At 46.7% G+C, this 19365-nt stretch overlaps 1 protein-coding gene and 1 pseudogene across 1 annotated transcript in view; both read left to right on the top strand.

The window, feature by feature from the left end:
• LOC133130139 (NLR family CARD domain-containing protein 3-like) overlaps positions 1 to 19365 on the top strand; it is a 121020-nt pseudogene that overhangs the window by 32718 nt on the left and 68937 nt on the right.
• Positions 9262 to 19365, top strand: part of LOC133130153 (tripartite motif-containing protein 16-like) — a 15452-nt gene continuing 5348 nt past the window's right edge. Inside the window, exons 1-5 of the mRNA XM_061244466.1 lie at positions 9262 to 9996; positions 10326 to 10421; positions 13008 to 13241; positions 13388 to 13544; positions 17682 to 17732. Coding sequence (XP_061100450.1) covers positions 9406 to 9996; positions 10326 to 10421; positions 13008 to 13241; positions 13388 to 13544; positions 17682 to 17732 — 1129 coding nt within the window. The 5' untranslated portion in view covers positions 9262 to 9405. The remainder of the gene's footprint in view (positions 9997 to 10325; positions 10422 to 13007; positions 13242 to 13387; positions 13545 to 17681; positions 17733 to 19365) is intronic.

Raw genomic sequence — 19365 nt, 5'->3', positions numbered from 1 at the left:
CCTCCCTATATACGGAAGGAACCACCACCTGGGTGACTTGTTTTTCAGACCCCAACTGAGGCACCCACCTCCTATACAACACACCGTCCCGCAGGAAATAACCTGATTGGGTCTCACACTTACCCTTTGTAACTGCCTGATCACGCAGGCTTTGGAGGGAATCATCAGCCAACTGTTCTTTTATTAAAGTTTCTTTTGAAACACCGAACAGAGCAACGTCGTTTTTTCCCCCTTCGGGAACATTACCAGGGACATTTTCTCGTTTTACAACGAAGTCAGCACAATCAACTGACGTATTTTCCTTACCAACATTCCCCGTTTCCTGCACCACTGCCTCCTTTGTTTCCTCAACACCTTCGGCGTTAAACCTGGGTAAAGCATTATCCAGGTGGGCGAGAAACGTGTCACAAAGCGAGGCACCTTCGTCTCCACTGTGATCACATTTGGCTTTGTCTTTATTAGACCGAGTCATTGACCTGGTAAAAACACACGAGGAAAATACTTCGGGGAACTGACGACCAAGCTCGTCCTCCCCACAGGCGACAGGATTCTCCACCACCAGGAGGGGCACCGATACCTGATCACCCGCCAAATCATTTCCCAAAATAAGGGAAACACCGTCTACTGGGAATTCGTCACAGACCCCCAGGAGAACATCCCCAGACACCAACCCTGAGGAAAGGGAAACATAATGCAGAGGCACGGTTGAATGGCCAGTAACACTCCGAATAACCACACTGTGTCCAGTGTACGAATCGGGAGTGAACGGTAAAACATTAGATAAAACCAGGGACTGCGAAGCCCCAGTGTCACGCAATATTTTTACACCCCGCTGGGGCCCTATTCCCAGAGACACAAACCCCTCCCAAACAAACGGAGAATAATCGGCTCTTTTACTACACCTCGGATTAACTGATGTTTTGTCTGCAGTATCCACCTTGGGCACACGGAAAGGACGAGGAAAACGATTGGTAGAGACCAGACCTACTGGTTTTGACGCGAAGCCCGACCTATAAGCCTTGGGGCTTTGGGGACCAGGGCACTCATTCCGCCAGTGCCCCCGGTTATGACACACGTGACATATTCTAGTGGGAACAAACTTTCCATCAGTCCCCGTAACATCTTTGACTTTGTACACTGACTGTTCTTGGTTGCCAGATTGACCAGGGAACGGTTTAGAAGGGCGAGAGCCATCACGCTGAGAATGACCTCGTCTGTAGTTCCCCCCTCCATCCTTACGGATCAGCATGAACTCGTCAGCTAACGTAGCCGCTTCGGAAGCTGTTTGGGCTTTCCGCTCCGTTACGTACGTGGCGACCGAGTCAGACACAGAACTTCTAAACTGCTCGAGGGAAATTAAATCCCAGAGTTTGGCGTACGTATCTGCACCAGCCGCTGCACACCACCGTGTCAGCTGCAGTAGCATCTCCCGAACAAACTCAACATGAGATTGTTTGTCCCGGCGTTTCCAGGTCCGAAACCTTTGTCGATACGCTCTGGGAACAAGCTCATAGGCTTTCAACACTGCTTCCTTTATTGTAAATGGTAAATGGCAGGCATTTATATCGCGCCTTTATCCAAAGCGCTGTACAATTGATGCTTCTCCATTCACCCATTCATACACACACTCACATACCGACGGCGATTGGCTGCCATGCAAGGCCCCGACCAACTGGTCAGGAGCATTCGGGGGTTAGGTGGGGGGGTTAGTTTTTTTTTGGGGGGGGGGGGGGGGGTTAGACAAGGATAGGGATATCAGAAAGGAGGGGCAGGGGAAATCAGGAGGGAGGACTAAGGTAGAGTTTGAAAAGGTGGGTTTTGAGTCTGCGTCGAAATAGGGGGAGGGATTCTGCTGTTCTGACAGTGGTAGGCAAGTAATTCCACCACTGAGAAACCAGAACGGAAAACAGGCGTGAACGTGGAGCTCGACCGCCAGGTGCACGTAGAGAGGGAACCGTAAGGCGACCAGAGCTGGCAGACCGGAGTGGTCTAGCTGGGGAGTAGGGAGTGATCAGGGATTGTATGTAAGGTGGGGCAGTCCCCTTAGCAGCCTGAAATGCCAACACTAGGGCCTTGAAACGGATGCGTGCGGCAATGGGAAGCCAGTGGAGGCCAATGAGAAGCGGGGTGACATGAGCCGACCTGGGCTGACTGGTGATCAGGCGGGCTGCAGCATTCTGGACCAGCTGGAGGGGCTTGATGGCACACGCTGGGAGACCGGCTAGGAGGGAGTTGCAGTAATCCAGGCGGGAAATGACGAGCGCCTGGACTAGGAGTCCGCAATTCGCTCAAACAACACGAAGAACGTGTCTGGATCTTTTTCTGAGAATTTTGGGATTAGCCGCAAGTTATGCACCAATGAGTTAATGCCCGGCACTCGGGAAACCTCAGCATCCGACAACACTGAAGAATCCAGCTTACCGTCCGCAACCATGCTCAAACGTTGTTCCCGGTACAATTCTTCACTTTTAAATTTCTCTTCGGCTAACGCTAGTTCTTTTTCTTTGACAGCCTCATTTGATTTGATTGTGGCGAGTTCAATTTTTTTCTTGCTTTCTAACTCAGCAAGCTTCAATTTAAACTCCAACTCGCTTAATTGAGACATTTTATCAGTTTTAAAAAGACCGCGTTCTTTTGTTCGGCAACCCTTTTATCTGCAACCTCGCTGACTTCACCCCAATAACAGGCCAACAGCAGCAACTCGCCTTTAACGAAATTCCCCAACAAAGACTCAGACGGCCGAATTAAGAATTTTTTCCAGTTATGACAACACTACCGTGCGTCACCGTAAGTAAAATACTTTGAACAACGGACTGACGATGGAAAACGAATGGAGCAAGCGATTGAAGGCCAGACAACCAGACCTCTCTCACCCTGCACCATTTAAACAGCCAGACCTCTCTCACCCTGCACCATTTAAACAGCCAGACCTCTCTCACCCTGCATCATTTAAACAGCCAGACCTCTCTCACCCTGCACCATTTAAACAGCCAGACCTACCTCACCCTGCACCATTTAAACAGCCAGACCTATCTCACCCTGCACCATTTAAACAGCCAGACCTATCTCACCCTGCACCATTTAAACAGCCAGACCTATCTCACCCTGCACCATTTAAACAGCCAGACCTATCTCACCCTGCACCATTTAAACAGCCAGACCTATCTCACCCTGCACCATTTAAACAGCCAGACCTATCTCACCCTGCACCATTTAAACAGCCAGACCTATCTCACCCTGCACCATTTAAACAGCCAGACCTCTCTCACCCTGCACCATTTAAACAGCCAGACCTATCTCACCCTGCACCATTTAAACAGCCAGACCTATCTCACCCTGCACCATTTAAACAGCCAGACCTATCTCACCCTGCACCATTTAAACAGCCAGACTTATCTCACCCTGCACCATTTAAACAGCCAGCCCTATCTCACCCTGCACCATTTAAACAGCCAGACCTATCTCACCCTGCACCATTTAAACCAGTGCCCGGCGGTAGGTAGATTAAGCGTGAGCCCTTACACCAGAGTGAAGGTAATTCGTTCACCAGTAGGTAGCGCCCCCTGGCCGCCTCTTCTGGGCACCCTATCCTACTTCCTAATATACGCCAAACAACCTTCGATCGCCTGACTCCTACCGCTGCCAGCCAAACGCCCAGAACATCAACTTACACGACACTGACGGAACGGATCCCGGCTCGATTTGGCCGTAAAACACTTAACAAGTGTCCGAGCCAACAACCAAACATAAACCACAATGCCAGCGCGAGGAAGGAGCATTCACCGTGCAGCCATGAGCTAACGTGAGCTCCCTCCAGAATGGTGAAGCTGTGCTTTTAAACCCCCAGCTTCCAGGTGCGTCCAATCCAACAATCAGCGCTGGCTCAGTTCTCCTTAACTCCGCCCACCTTTCCGTTCCTGCAATCAGAACACGAGCAGAGAGAAAAACCCAGAGCGGATCGCCAACCTGGGTCGTAACACACGCACACTCACACACACAGCCATACAGGCACACATGCATACACACACACATACAGGCAGACATACAGGCAGACATGCATGCACACACACACGCACACACATGTGCCTGCACACAGACACGCACACAGACACACGCACACAGACACATACACACACACATGCACACTTCACACACATACTGTACATCCACACATGCATGTAAACACACACACAGGCACACAACTTTGATTTCTGGGACATGTGATGCAACATAGCACACAAGCTAAACAATGAAATGGAATATAAATGCAGAAGGTAAAAACAGAAACCAAATGAAGGTGAGGTACTGTAGACTGCACAGAAACCTACTGGAAACAACCTACAGTTCAGTCCAGTGACCTCGTGTAATTGTTTAAAAGTCACAATAATTTTTCCAAGTTATAATTATTAAAGAACCTCTTCGTGTGAGAAAATGTGTGTTGAGCAAAAAGTATGTGTTCATAATTTGTGCCACTAGTGCAAGCTACATGCATTACCTGCATTAGTTATCTCATCCCAGGCTAATATAACATAATCTGGTAGTGCTCAAAATCAGAGAAACATTAACAACAAGTCCTGTTATTGTGTTGTCTGGAGGGTACATCCTTAGCCTAAAAATAAAATTCAAATATGTGGGTCATGCTATAGGAAAACGTGGACCGCCCAACTCTGCCACAAAATAATAACGTCTTGGGGGAGACCTCTGATTAGTATATCCTGAGGATAGGATCTTCCATGTCCTCCACGGCAGTCCTATAATATGGAAATTGGTACTATGTCCTGCGCAAAGCTCACGGCTCTTAAAGGGAATGAAAAGAGGACATTTGATTGGCTGTGAGTCCAGCTGCAACACACCCACTGATTCAGCATAATCCAGCTCGTTTCCCAGCTGCTCCACAAGGTTTCAGCTGTCAGTCCTCACCTCTGGTCATGAATACAGCAGAATTACATCACCACGCCCAGTGTGCCCCCGCCACACGCTATTGACTGCACCCATGCGACAGTGAGTCTGGAAAATAGAGCCCTGTTTCCCTCTGCACTTCAATAAGGGGCTTCACCCCTTCAAACAAGCTCCCTACTGGATAGTAGAGAGCAGTATAAGCTTTCAAACAGTGTATGGCATGTTTGATTTAAAGTCAGTTACATGCACACCAACCTTACATAGACTTCAGCGTAACAGAGGGATTGTTTTCGTCAAAGCAGATTTGCACACCCAGCCATGGACTATGTAGTAATATACAATCACTCGTTGAGGTATAATTGTTGTTTTTGTATTTTGCAGAGTGGGTGAATTTGGGGAGTGGGTGAGGAGAGCAGCAAGAAGTATGAAGTCTAGCAAGGACACATAGGAACTGACACACAGAGACCATTTTACATGCTTACATACTTACACACATACTTATACACAGCCACTGTTTTACATGCTTACATACTTACACACATACACAGCCACTCTTTTACATGCTTACATACTTACACACATACTTATACACAGCCACTGTTTTATATGCTTATGTAGGGACTACAACTTCCACATTCCCACAGGAAAATTCCGCGACGTCCACCACGAATGACGTCTAACTTGGTTCAGCCAATCCCGTAATGGCGGGAGCAATAAACGGTCCCGTATAAGAGCAAGACACGTTCTTGGGATCTCTCTTCTGCTTTTTCTGCCTCTTCTGCTTCTTCTCTTCTTCTCTTCTTCTGCTTCTTCTGTTTCTTCTCTTCGACACACCCCTTTTGGCCAGTCGCTTCAGCTCATCTGCTCCGAGACTCGGACAGAGGCTGAATGCTGCACAGCGCACTACCAGGCCTACGGACACACCCAGTTACCTCGCGGTAACTACGTGGCCTATAGTGAGTGGAAATTGTTGTACGCGGAATGCTACATCAGTTTACCCGAATAAAGCTCAACAACGAAACGGCAACGAACTTTTACACCTGGAAAAGGACCAGCGGATCAGACGACAACGCGCTGCTAAGACGGGAACACCCCAGCCTGCGCATCTCTCCCGGACACCATTCACAGCACCATCGCCGCTTCTACAAGGACAGCATGTCTTTTGGATCCAGCAATGCGTATGGACTCAGTAAGAAAACAAACATTCAGGCATAGCCAGTGTTTAGTTTAGTCTTAACTGTTTTTGTGAATCTGTGTTTCAATATTTACCATCCAACCATTGTAATGTGTTTGGTTAGCTACATATATATGTACGTGAATTGATTCGCCGTCTTTTGCGCATATATAGAGTAAAACTACGCAAGTAGTCCCTTCTCACAGCTGACTCTAACTCATTACCACACCCAGAACTCTAGCTTACTCAAGCTAGCTACTCCCACCTTTCCTTTGTTCAAGCGACACGCGCGCTTGCGCGCGCCACACACACACGCACACACTTACCCAACTAAATTTCTCTACTAACTTCCCGTTAGTTTATCTGTTATGTGTTTGTATGTTTGTTTAATAAATATATTTTATTAAACCCCGGTGTCCGTTTTGGAATCGCATAGACATGAGAGCCGAGTTAAAGCAGTCTTTCGAAGAACTTCCAACCTTCAGGTTATCGGTATGTTTAATCATTAATATTGGTTATTTTAATTATTAATTAAAATACTAAATTTGTGGTTAGATATTTCTGATAATAGTAATTTTATGAGACTGATTACTTTTTGCAGTCATACTGCTACACAACGTTTAACTGGCGCCCCGGTTTCGTAGAGAGTAAAATCCCTGCGTTATTTGGCGGCCCGTGCGAGGACCCTACATAATTTGGAGTCCCGTGCGAGGACCCCTACACTTACATACTTACACACATACACAGCCACTGTTTTACATGCTTACCTACTTACACACATACTTATACACAGCCACTGTTTTACATGCTTACATACTTACACACATACTTATACACAGCCACTGTTTTACATGCTTACATACTTATACACATACTTATACACAGCCACTGTTTTACATGCTTACATACTTACACACATACTTATACACAGCCACTGTTTTACATGCTTACATACTTACACACATACTTAAACACAGCCACTGTTTTACATGCTTACATACTTACACACATACTTATACACAGCCACTGTTTTACATGCTTACATACTTATACACATCCACTGTTTTACATGCTTACATACTTACACACATACCAATACACAGCCACTGTTTTACATGCTTACATATTTACAGACAGCAACTGTTTCACATGCTTACATACTTACACACATACTTACTGACAGCAACTTTTTTACATGCTTACATACTTACACACAGCAACTGTTTACCATGCTTACATACTTACACATACTTACAGACAGCGACTGTTTAAATGCTTATATACTCATAGAGAGCGACTGTTTTACATTCTTACATCCTAACACGCATACGTGCACACAGTGACCGTTTTTCATGCATACACACCTCCCAACTTACACACAAACTGCTTCACTGGTGGAAGGAGGATTTACTTACTGGTGGATTTACTTGAACAAGGTCCTTGAGCAGACCTAAGAGTAGGCCTCTTCCTCTATGGTAAATTTGGATAAGAGCCAGGTGCTGCTCTGTGGCTCATGGCAGGACAGAATTTCAGGTATTATTTAGTGCTATTATCACTGTATTACTGTTCAAATTATTATAGATTTTGTGTCCGTTTGAATGTTCTTTTAGGGACATCGTTATGAATTGAAGGTTATTGTTATTGTACCTCTGCAAATACCTTCTTTTAAATCTATAAAATCTCTTTCTCTCTCAATCTCTCTCTGAAAAGCAGAATAGTCATTTCTGCAGGGGTGTCACCTGCCGTTTGGCAGGAATAGATTAGCACTGTTTATGATCGGCCCAGTCAGTGTTTGTGTACAAGGAAGAATATTTCAAATAGAGAAATTTCAGATCACCTGCAACCATTTGCAAGTTTGTGAGTTTTAAGCAAGAAAATAAACCTGAAGTGACTCCACAGCTGCTTGTAAAGTCACAGAATACCCCAGAGGCCTTACATGTGAAAATGATTATTCTTCAAAATGTACATTTAATCTTATTCTTTTCTTCAACATTATTGGACATACAACCTGAGACCACTGTGCATTTTCATTGTTCACAGAGCTCATTCTTTCCATGAATAATACGCTCAACAAAATACCTGAATACTCATATTATACTGTACATATCTGTGCATGTCTGACTGGGTACTCAGATCAGACGCAGCCACATTAAATCCCATGCATGTGTATACAGGCCTTTACTGCTCACAATACATTACATTACATTGCATATCATTTGGCTGATGCTTTTATCCAAAGTGACTTACAGTTGATTTAGATTAAGCAGGAGACAATCCTCCCCTGGGGCAATGCAGGGTTAAGGGCCTGTGTAAAGGACCCAATTTCTGAATTAGTTATAAAGAAAACACAGCACTATTGAGAAGTCAGGAGCTATAATTATTGCCTTTATTTTTGGTGAATTAATATTTACTTATATTCTGCCTTATTTGAAGGACTTTTATGTTGAAATAATGTGTCCTACTCCAGCGAGTTCCTAGCGCGTACAAAGGAGAAGAAGAGAACGCAACAGTAATGTTAACAAAGACAGAAAGATAGCGATAAAGTTAAAGTTAAATATTGAATTGTTTTAGCACCCGCCGAAGAGGCACAAGGTCAGTGTTCATGAAATAATACACGGTTAACATGTGTTAATGTCTTTGGAAATGATTTTGGACTGTAATAAGAACTTTCTTGCATGTGCTAAGTTCATAAACCACGTAATGGTACCGAATGTTATGCTAGGTTAATTCATGACACTGGCTAGGTAGTTAATGCATTGTGTTTGTGCTCTGCCTATAGCTCTTACGGTGGTTTATTGGTTGACAACGGAAGGATTTCAGTAAAACAAGAAAACCATCAGTTTAAGTCTTGACCATTTATCGGTGGGGATGCTACAGTAAGAGCTTCACCTGCACCTGCTTCATCGAACTGCCAACGCAATCCATGGACGGCACGGCGCGACTGCAGTGAGTTTTAGCAGGATGGCTAACGGAGACGGTAAGGAAAATTAAATGCAAAATGGACGAATCTAAGCAACTGATAAAGAAGCTACAAACGGATTCAAACCACACAGTCCTTCAGTAAATCTTTCCTTTGACCCTTAAGACTAAATAGTTCCTCCTGAATCTGCCCTCTCTGCTCAGCCTGCTCTGCTCAGCCTGGCCTCAGTCCAACACCAGTCCAACACCACACCTCCTAGAGCTATTTGCACAAACAGGAAGTCTCTGCCACTCTCTCTGTTACGCAGTTTCACAGAAACGAAACCTGACTCAATCTCTTTCACAAAAACAAAACTCAGCTCAGTGTCAGAAAGCCACAGAAAAACTCTGTCTCTGTCAGTGTGAGCAGTGAAATGGCTGAGGCCAATATCTCTGTGGATCAGGACCAGTTCAGCTGTTCAATCTGTCTGGATATACTGAAGGATCCAGTGACTATTCACTGTGGACACAGTTACTGTATGGGCTGTATTAAGGACTGCTGGGATCAGGATGATCATATTGGTGTCTACAGCTGTCCCCAGTGCAGACAGACCTTCACCCCAAGGCCTGTTCTGGGCAGAAACACCATGCTGGCTGAAGTGGTGGAGAAACTGAAGAAGACAGGACTCCAAGCTGCTCCTCCTGCTCACTGTTACGCTGGACCTGGAGACGTGGCGTGTGATTTCTGCACTGGGAGAAAGCACAAAGCCATCAAGTCCTGTCTGGTGTGTCTGGCATCTTACTGTGAAATTCACCTCCAGCCTCACTATGAATCTCCTGCCTTTAAAAAACACAAACTGGTCAAAGCCACTGGAAACCTGCAGGAGAAGATCTGCTCTAATCATGACAAACTGTTGGAAGTGTTCTGTCGTACTGATCAGCAGTGTATCTGTATGCTGTGTGTGATGGATGAACACAGTGGCCATAAAACAGTCTCAGCTGCAGCAGAAAGGACAGAGAAACAGGTAAGAACTGAAACTCAAAATAATATGAATGCTTTTTTACAGTGACGATAGACATTTCATTTACTTATCACTGCAATATGTAGGCTTTTACCTGCGTAGTTTACAAAGATTAGTACATTTTGAAAAGGTATAGAACAACACAGTGATGGAGCCGCTAATTCACACACACACACACACACACACACACACACACACACACAGCTTTACCTATGAGACCAGCACAATTCTACACACTGACCTGCTGTATGCCATATATTTTGTCTTATTTTCACATGGAAGATTAAAATGTAGTTGAAAAGTTCTTCATTGTATTGTCATTTGTGACACAGAAGCAGCTGGGGGTGACACGGAGTAAGTTCCAGCAGGGAATCCAGGAGAGAGAGAAGGAGCTGCAGGATCTGAGACAGACTGTGCAGTCACTCAAGGTGAGTACTGACCAGTGCGGCTGGTCAATAGGAGCACAGAGGGCGTATATATATATATACATATATATAAATATATATATATATATGTATATATATATACACTTTATTAGGTATTTATAAGACATATTTTATAGACTTCTACTGCTGTAGCCTATCCACTTAAAGTTATGATGCTCTTCTACATACCACTGTTGTAATGTGTGGTTATTTGCGTTACTGTCACCTTCCTATCAGCGTTGACCAGTCTGGCCATTCACCTCTGACATCTCTCATTAACACGGCATTTCTGACTGCAGAACTGCTGCTCACTGGATTTTTCATTCTTTTTTGCACCATTCTTTGCAAACTCTAGAGAATAGTGCGCATGAAAATCCCAAGATATCAGCAGTTTCTAAGATACTCAAACCACCCTGTCTGCCAACAACAATCATTCCACGGTCAAAGTCACTCAGATAAAAATGTTTCTCCATTCTGATGGTTGATGTGACTGAAGCTCCAGACCCATATCTACATGATTGTCTGCATTGCACTGCTGCCACACAATATCTATATTATATTCTTTTTTTTAATGTTTTTAGAATATTCAAAATATCTAACATTGGCTTTTCCGTCTGCTAAGTCACTGATTTACCAGACATAAAGTTGTGTACATACATAAATACATAATATATAATGTCCGTTTTCTTCCTTTTTTCTGTCATTTGTGTCTGTCTTGGTTGGACACGCCTCGGCAGCTAGTTAGGATGGCCCCGGTGAAAGATTGTTTATGGGCCCTTCCTCTGACAAAAACTGCCAACCACGATAAACGCACACACACACGTACACACAGCACCATTAGACAGATATTTTACAGATTATAGTTTAGATTTTATTTGGCTCATGAGTAACTTTGGTTATTGGAGCAAAGGTCACATCGTTTGCGATACTTTAGAACATTTGTATTAATCAAGTCAGGAACATGGACCAATGTGGATGGTCATAGAATCAAATCAACAAGTCAATAAATCAACTATCGATAGTTGGGATGTTTACATAACTGAAGCTTCGGCCTGTGCTACTCCTGAATTGATGGATGAAAATCAGTATTGTAGGTACTTATTCTTATTATGGACGTATCTCCTCCTCCAGCTGATTCAACTAAACGGCCCAAGCTGTGTTTGTTTTATGTATTGTGTTACTGAGGGATTTGTGAGGGAAATGCGACATTGGATCAGGCGGTAAGAGCAGTCGGCTGGCAGTCAATCGTTTGCCAGTTCAATCCCGCCCTAGGTGTGTTGAGGTGCCCCTGCCCAGCCAATCGCCGTTGGTGTGTGAGTGTGTGTATTAATGGGTGAATGAGAAGCATCATTTGTACAGCACTTTTGATAAAGGTGCTATATAAATGCAAACCATTTACCATTTACCAGATGCTGCTGCAGGGGGGCTGTTATGTGGGTAGGTCATTTTGTGTCTGGAAAGGTTGCAGGGGGGAAGTTTTAGGTAACGGGCTACTTCAGGGGCCGGGTTGTAAACAGAAGCTCGTGGGTTAAGAGCTAGCGCTTTGTTTTCAGTTCTTTATATGGCTGTTACCTGCTGCTGCTTCCCACAATGTCTTGTCTTGATAACTACTGTTATTTTGTTAATAAAAACGTATTTTTAGAAACAAAACAGTCGTTGGGAAAGTTAGGCTGTAAACCAAGAAGCCTTATCATCGCGGTGCAAGAATTTATCGTGGCGATTAAGGCTCAGCTACACACATCACGTACACACATCGTTTTATATAGGTTTTAAATCATGTTAAGATAAACCAAAAAGATTTCATATAGATTTGCCTGCATAACGGAGTGCAAAACTGTGCTTCGGGTGCTGTTCAGGTGCATCGCCTTCCGATCACAAGAAGTTATATGTCGTAGTTATATATCGTTTTCTCTAAAAATATTGCTCCACTTCATGTTAAGTGTTTTAGGTCCCCAGTACGCAACCATAGTCATAAACAACATTCCTCAGGTGAAAAACTACCATTGCACGAATGTTTATGGTCTCCCGTGTTCTGTTATGTTAAGTCTTCGTGAATGTTCGTTTTATAAAAAAAAAAATGTTTTCCTTTCGACAGTTCATTGTGTGTATTTCTACAGAACCCCGAGTGGATAGGTGCTATAACGCTAGCTTCCTCATTTGGCGAAATAGGTCTTGTTGTGTCTCCTCTTTGTGAGAACAATTTGTTTTAGTTTCTGATTCCTTTTTCAGTTTATTGTTTTGTTGTCTAATATATTAGATCTGTTGGTCAGAGTTGTAGATATGCTTTTTATTTAAGACCATTTCTCTCACTGTGTGGCGCCCCACCCAGGTAAATGCCCACCAGCCACCATTGGTACTGAGCAGAGGAGAAGACAACAGCTGGCTGATGGAAGAGCCATTTCAGGGCTCAGTCAGGGCTCTCCTCCAGTCAGCCAGCGAGGAGCCCAGTGTTGGGCCACTTTCCAGCCCTGTGGGGCTCAATGCCACTGAGCCACACTGTGGGGAAAAGGCTGTCTGGGGTCCCAGTAAGAGCTGAGTGAAAGGCCTAGTTAAAATGTACAACCCTCCTCCTCCTGTTTCTCCTAACAGCGCTCTGCACAGACAGCAGTGGAGGACAGTGAGAGGATCTTTACTGAGCTGATCCGCTCCATTGAGAGAAGGCGCTCTGAGGTGAAAGAGCTGATCAGAGATCAGGAGAAGGCTGAAGTGAGTCGGGCTGAAGGACTCCTGGAGCGACTGGAGCAGGAGATTGCTGAGCTGAGGAGGAGAGAGGCTGAGCTGGAGCAGCTTTCACACACGGAGGATCACATCCATTTCCTCCAGGTAACATCACTGGCTCTCTGACAGTCTGCACTGTGTACACTGTACATACATGGTGAGGTGTGTTCCTCTTTTACAAAGATCTGCTCCTGGTGTCTGCACAGGAATCTGTGTTCACTGTCTGTCTCTTTCTGTCTGTCTGTCTGCAGAGCTGCCAGTCCCTCTGTGCCCCTCCTGGACCTGGAGACCCTCCCAGCATCACTGTCAGTCCAAACGTCTCTTTTGAGGCTGTGAGGAAATCTGTCTCTGAACTGAAAGAGCGACTGGAGGATGTTTTCAAGGCGGAGTTCAAAGTTTCTGGAAGAGGTTGGTGGACAAACCCTGCTGCAGAAAGTGTGTTTAGTCACTGCAGACAGCACACTGGTGAGGTGATCTGCCTAAGATTCACTCTTACAACATGAAAGGAACTTACACACCTTATATATTATTAACCCTTCTGCTGCGTTTGGGTCTGTGGGACCTGTTTTCAATGTTTATTAAAAGAAAAATTAAACATTTAAATATATTTTTTCGACCTGAGACACATTGGCCTGGCCTCATTTAAAAGAACACAATTTAATTTAGTGCACACTGCACCCCCCTTCACATTTATATTACAGACACTCACTGATCACTTTATTGGGTAGGCCTGTACACCAGCTTGTTCATTCAAATATTTAATCAACCAATCATGTGGCAGCAACTAAATGCATGAATGCATGCAGACCTGGTAAAGAGGTTTAGTTGTTGTTCAGACCAAAATCAGAATGGGGAAGAAATGTGATCTAAGTGGCTTTGACCGTGGAATGATTGTTGATGCCAGACAGGGGGGTATCAGTATCTCAGAAAATGCTGTTCTCCTGGTATTTCAAGCAGAATCTAGAGTTTGCAGAGAATTGTGTGAAAAACAGAAAACATCCAGTCAGCAGCAGTTGTGTGGGCAGAAACACCATGTAAATGAAGGAGGTCAGAGGAGAAGGGCCAGACTGGTTGAAGCGGACAGGAAGGTACCAGTGACACAAATAACCACACATTACAACAGTGGTATGCAGAAGAGCTTCTCTGAGCTCACAGCACGTCAAACACGGATAGGCTACTGCAGCAGCAGCATATTGTTTAGAGCGACAGTGGCTCAGGAGATAAGAGGCACTGGCCACGGCGTGGAAGGCAGCGATGCTCAGCACTGCACCAGCAACACTGCACGTCAGGATCACGTCTCTGGATTGAGAGTGTGACGGTGAGTTTGAAGAAGAGGATGAGACCGACCCTCAGCCAGCCCCAGGACCAGTGCATCTGCAGCCAGCACATCAGTCTCTCCGTGAATAAAACATCACATGCCAGAACTTTTTCACTTTGCACAAGCTGGGGCAGGAGCTCCCCAAGAGGAAGCCGATGATGGCAGGAACACCATGAAGAAACCAGCCAGAGCTCCCACCTCAACTGTTGACCACACTCAACATCTACGTTTGTGTTCATGGCCGACACGTCCCTGGTGTCCTCCCTGACAAAGAAAGGCCAGAAGGTGCTACTCAGGAGTATGCTGCATAGGGATGGAGGATCTGTGGCCGTCAGGGATAGTGAGCGAGAGAGAGAGAGGTGTTAGTAAAACTGCTGAAGTGTTCCCTCATTTTAGACTGCAGCCGGTAGCAAGAAGAAGTGCTGCAATGTCTGTGGACCCAAGAAAGGCAGAAGAACACCGTACACTTGTGTCAAGTGCAGGAAATACAGGTGCAGCACTGAGTGAAACTGTCCCTCATGTGGTGTGTAGACCACTATGAATATGTGTTGGGGCTCCTTTATCATAACCATAAAATACTGTGTAAAATTAGTTTTTCCAATTTGTTCAGTTCAAAGCAATAAACATCAATGGTGATGAAAACCTTATTTAATTTATATATGTACAAGATTAACATGATTTATTCCTCCCATGTCTTGATTATAATTGATTGATTTTCAAAAATCACATTATATCACAAAAAGCAAAGAGCACTTTTATTGATAAATATGGTCTGGCAGAGGTGAATGGTAATTATTACCCATATATGCTGTCTGTATTGCTTGTAATTGCGACATCTGCTGTATTTATTTCAGTCTCTCAGTAGATTATTTCTCTGTTGTAACAATGCTTCTAGGCAATACATTTAATACATTGGAAAGCCTGTTCATTTCCCTTTTAAATGGTGCCCCATTTGTAAGGAACATGCATTTGTGGGATGAGCAGCACAGCTGAGTATGTGGGTAGCGCTCATGTTAAATTAGCCAAATCCTCTCTGCCAATGCCAAACAGCTTATTCTGCTGTTGCTATTGACTCTTGTTTGGTGTTGTTTGGTGGATTGGATGATTGAAGTCTGTCAGTTACAAGGAAGAAACAAGACATATTGGCAATTTTACAATTGATTAATTTAACAAACAGTCAGGAGCCTCAGTAGCATGTGGAGGAATCATACACAGTCACAACAGCCTGGCACCTCCTCTTGCTGGTCACCAGCCTGGTCCCACACTGTTGTGGGATGGCATTCCACTCCTCAACCAGGATTTGTCACAAGTCAGCCAGCGTGGTTGTGTTGGTCACTCTAGCACCAACAGCACACCCCAGCTGATCCCACAAGTGTTCAGTTGGGTTGAGGTCAGGACTGTTGGCAGGCCATTCCATTCTCTCGACTCCCAAATTCTGGAGGTAGTCTCTGATAAACCCCGCTGTTTGGGGGCGAGCGTTGTCATCTTGGAGGATGGAGTTCGGTCCCAGACTGTGGAGATACGGGATTGCCACTGGTTGCAGAATCTCATCTCGATATTTCTCTGCATTGAGATTGCCTCCAATGATGACAAGCCTGGTTTTTCCAGTGATGGAGATGCCGCCCCACACCATCACACTGCCTCCACCAAAAGGTGTTACTCTATCGGTGCAGCAATCAGCATAGCGTTCTCCCCGTCTTCTCCACACTTTGACCCTACGATCCAACTTCCGTAGGCAGAATCTGGACTCATGGCTGAACGTAACGTTCCTCCACATGTTCAGGTTCCAGTGCAGGTGTTGCCGACACCAGTGCAAACGGGCCTGACGGTGAAGGGCAGTCATGGCAGGCCTCCTGGCAGCCCTATGAGCCGGAGATTGGCTGCGTACAGTCTGTTCCGGATTGTCTGGGCCGAAAGCCGTGTGCCATATGGTCCTGCAAACCTTGACTGCAAATCTGTAGAAGACAGCCTACGGTTCCTAAGTGCTGAAAGGGTGAGGAACCGGTCTTCTTGGGACGCCCACTTCACGGTCTGTCTCTGACATCGCCTGTTTCATAAGATTTGGCACATTTTTCATGAGCACAACCGACATACTCAGCTGTGCTGCTCATCCCACAAATGCATGTTCCTTACAAATGGGGCACCATTTACAAGGGAAATGAACAGGCTTTCCAACGGTATAAAATGTGTTGCCAAGAGGCATTATCATAACAGAGAAATAATCTACCATACACAAATTTCCAAACTTTTTGTTCAGTGTTTATTATTAATGAGAGGGGTGAGTAGCATTTCAGTCTGTCTCACAGGTTATATATTATTAATGAGAGGGGTGAGTGGCATTTCAGTCTGTCTCACAGGTTATATATTATTAATGAGAGGGGTGAGTGGCATTTCAGTCTGTCTCACAGGTTATATATTATTAATGAGAGGGGTGAGTGACATTTCAGTCTTTCTCACAGGTTATATATTATTAATGAGAGGGGTGAGTGACATTTCAGTCTGTCTCACAGGTTATATATTATTAATGAGAGGGGTGAGTGACATTTCAGTCTGTCTCACAGGTTATATATTATTAATGACAGGGGTGAGTGACATTTCAGTCTGTCTCACAGGTTATATATTCCTTGGTCCTGGAACGAGCTTCAGGCCAAGCTCAAACTTGATTCTCTTATTTCATTAAACAATCTTAATTTGAGAGTCGTGCATGTTCACATGTTAAGCTGCTACTGCTTTCAGTTGCACGGATATGTTTAATTCACTGTTTCCCTGTGTTATGTTCTGTCATATTGTATGTATTGTAATGCACTTTGTTCTGTATATACCTACATAATTATGTATATTATTGTAATGGATCCGTGATTGTGATTCTGTGATCTTATGCTGCTGTTTGACCCTGTCTTGGCTCGGTCTCATTTGTAAAAGAGGTTTTAATCTCGATGTGACTTCCTAGTCACATAAAGGTTTATATATTACAGTGTAGAGGGACATTTCAAGTGCTCACAAGCTCCAGATGATCCAGAATATCACAGAGGTGTTCAGTGTGAATAGGGATGAAATCTATAAAATCTCCTCTCTCTGCTCTGTTTTACTGTAACATTTGAGACCCATTCTGATACTGTATTCTGGGTGACATCAGTTTGACATCAGCAGATTGAAACAAACATTCAATTTCTCCAGGATCTTAGAAAAAGGTTGATCTTTTTCTCTTGTGATCTCTCTCTCCACAGTGGAAGAAGTCTCTGTTCTAGAGCCCCAGACCAGACAGGACTTCTTACAATGTGAGTCTGTAATTAAGCCTTAAATGAATGAATGAAGCAACCAGAGATTCTGAGGGAATATGAAGGGAGGGAGGGGAGAGGGGGAGGGAGGGAGAGAGAGAGAGAGGGAGTGTGGGGGAGGGGGAGGGGAGAGAGGGAGAGGGGGAGGGAGAGAGAGAGGGGGAGGGAGGGAGGAGAGGGGGAGGGGGAGGGGGGGAGAGAGGGAGAGGAGTGAGGGGGGGAGAGAGAGGGAGAGGAGTGAGGGGGGGGGAGAGGTGGAGAGGGGGAGGGAGGGAGGGAGGGAGAGAGAGAGGGGGGGGGAGAGGGGTGGGGAGGGAGAGGGCGAGAGGGGAGAGGGAGGGGAAAGAGGGGGGGAGGGGGGAGGGAGGGGAGAGGAGAGGTGGAGAGAGGGAGCGGAGGGAGGGGGGAGAGGAGAGGTGGAGAGAGGGGAGGAGGGAGGGGAGAGGAGAGGTGGAGAGAGGGGGGGAGGGAGGGAGGGAGGGAGAGGAGAGGAGGGAGGGGAGAGGAGAGGGAGAGGGAGAGGGGGGGGGAGAGGGAGGGGGAGAGGGAGAGGGAGAGGGCGGAGAGAGGGAGAGGAGGGAGGAGGGAGAGGAGGGAGAGGAGGGAGAGGGAGGGGGGGGAGAGAGGGAGAGGGAGGGGGGGGGGAGAGAGGGAGAGGGAGATGGGGGGAGAGGAGGGAGAGGGAGAGGGGGGGAGAGAGGGAGGGAGAGGGAGAGGGGGGGAGAGAGGGAGGGAGGGAGAGGGGGAGGGAGGGGAGAGAGAGGGGGAGGAGAGAGAGAGGGGGAGGGAGGGGAGGGGAGAGAGGGGGAGGGAGGGGGAGAGGGGAGGGAGGGGAGAGAGAGGGGGAGGGAGGGGAGAGAGGGGAGGGAGAGGGGAGGGAGGGGAGAGAGGGGGAGGGAGGGAGGGGAGAGAGAGGGGGAGGGAGGGAGGGGAGAGGTGGACAGGGGGAGGAGGGAGAGGGAGGGAGGGAGAGGTGGACAGGGGGAGGGAGGGGAGAGAGGGAGAGAGGGGAGAGGGGGAGGAGGGGGAGGGAGGGGAGAGAGAGGGGGAGGAGAGAGAGGGGGAGGGAGGGGATGGGAGATAGAGGGGGGGAGGGAGGGAGAGAGGGGGAGGGGAGAGGTGGAGGGGGGGAGGGGAGGGGAGAGGTGGAGAGGGGGAGGGAGTGAGGGGAGAGGGGTGGTGGGGAGAGGTGGACAGGGGGAGGGAGGAGGGTTGGGAGAGAGGGGAGAGGAGAGGTGGAGAGAGGGAGGGGAGAGGAGGGAGGGGGGGAGGGAGGGGAGAGGAGAGGTGGAGAGAGGGGGAGGAGAGAGAGGGGGAGGGAGGGGATGGGAGATAGAGGGGGAGGGAGGGGAGGGGAGATAGAGGGGGAGGGAGGGGATGGGGAGAGAGGGAGGGGAGAGAGAGGGGGAGGGAGGGGAGGGGGAGAGAGAGGGGAGGGGGGGAGAGAGAGGGGGAGGGAGGGGAGGGGGAGAGAGAGGGGAGGGGGGGAGAGAGAGGGGGAGGGAGGGGAGGGGGAGAGAGAGGGGGAGGAGGGAGGGGGAGAGAGAGGGAGGGGGGAGGGGAGAGAGGGGAGGGGGGGGGGAGAGAGAGTGGGAGGGAGGGAGGGGAGAGGGGGAGGAGGGAGGGACGGAGG

The sequence above is a fragment of the Conger conger genome, chromosome 6, assembly GCF_963514075.1.
Source record: "Conger conger chromosome 6, fConCon1.1, whole genome shotgun sequence".
Lineage (NCBI taxonomy): Eukaryota > Metazoa > Chordata > Actinopteri > Anguilliformes > Congridae > Conger > Conger conger.
Note: the sequence above shows the minus strand (reverse complement) of the source record. Positions and strands in the feature narration are given on the sequence as shown.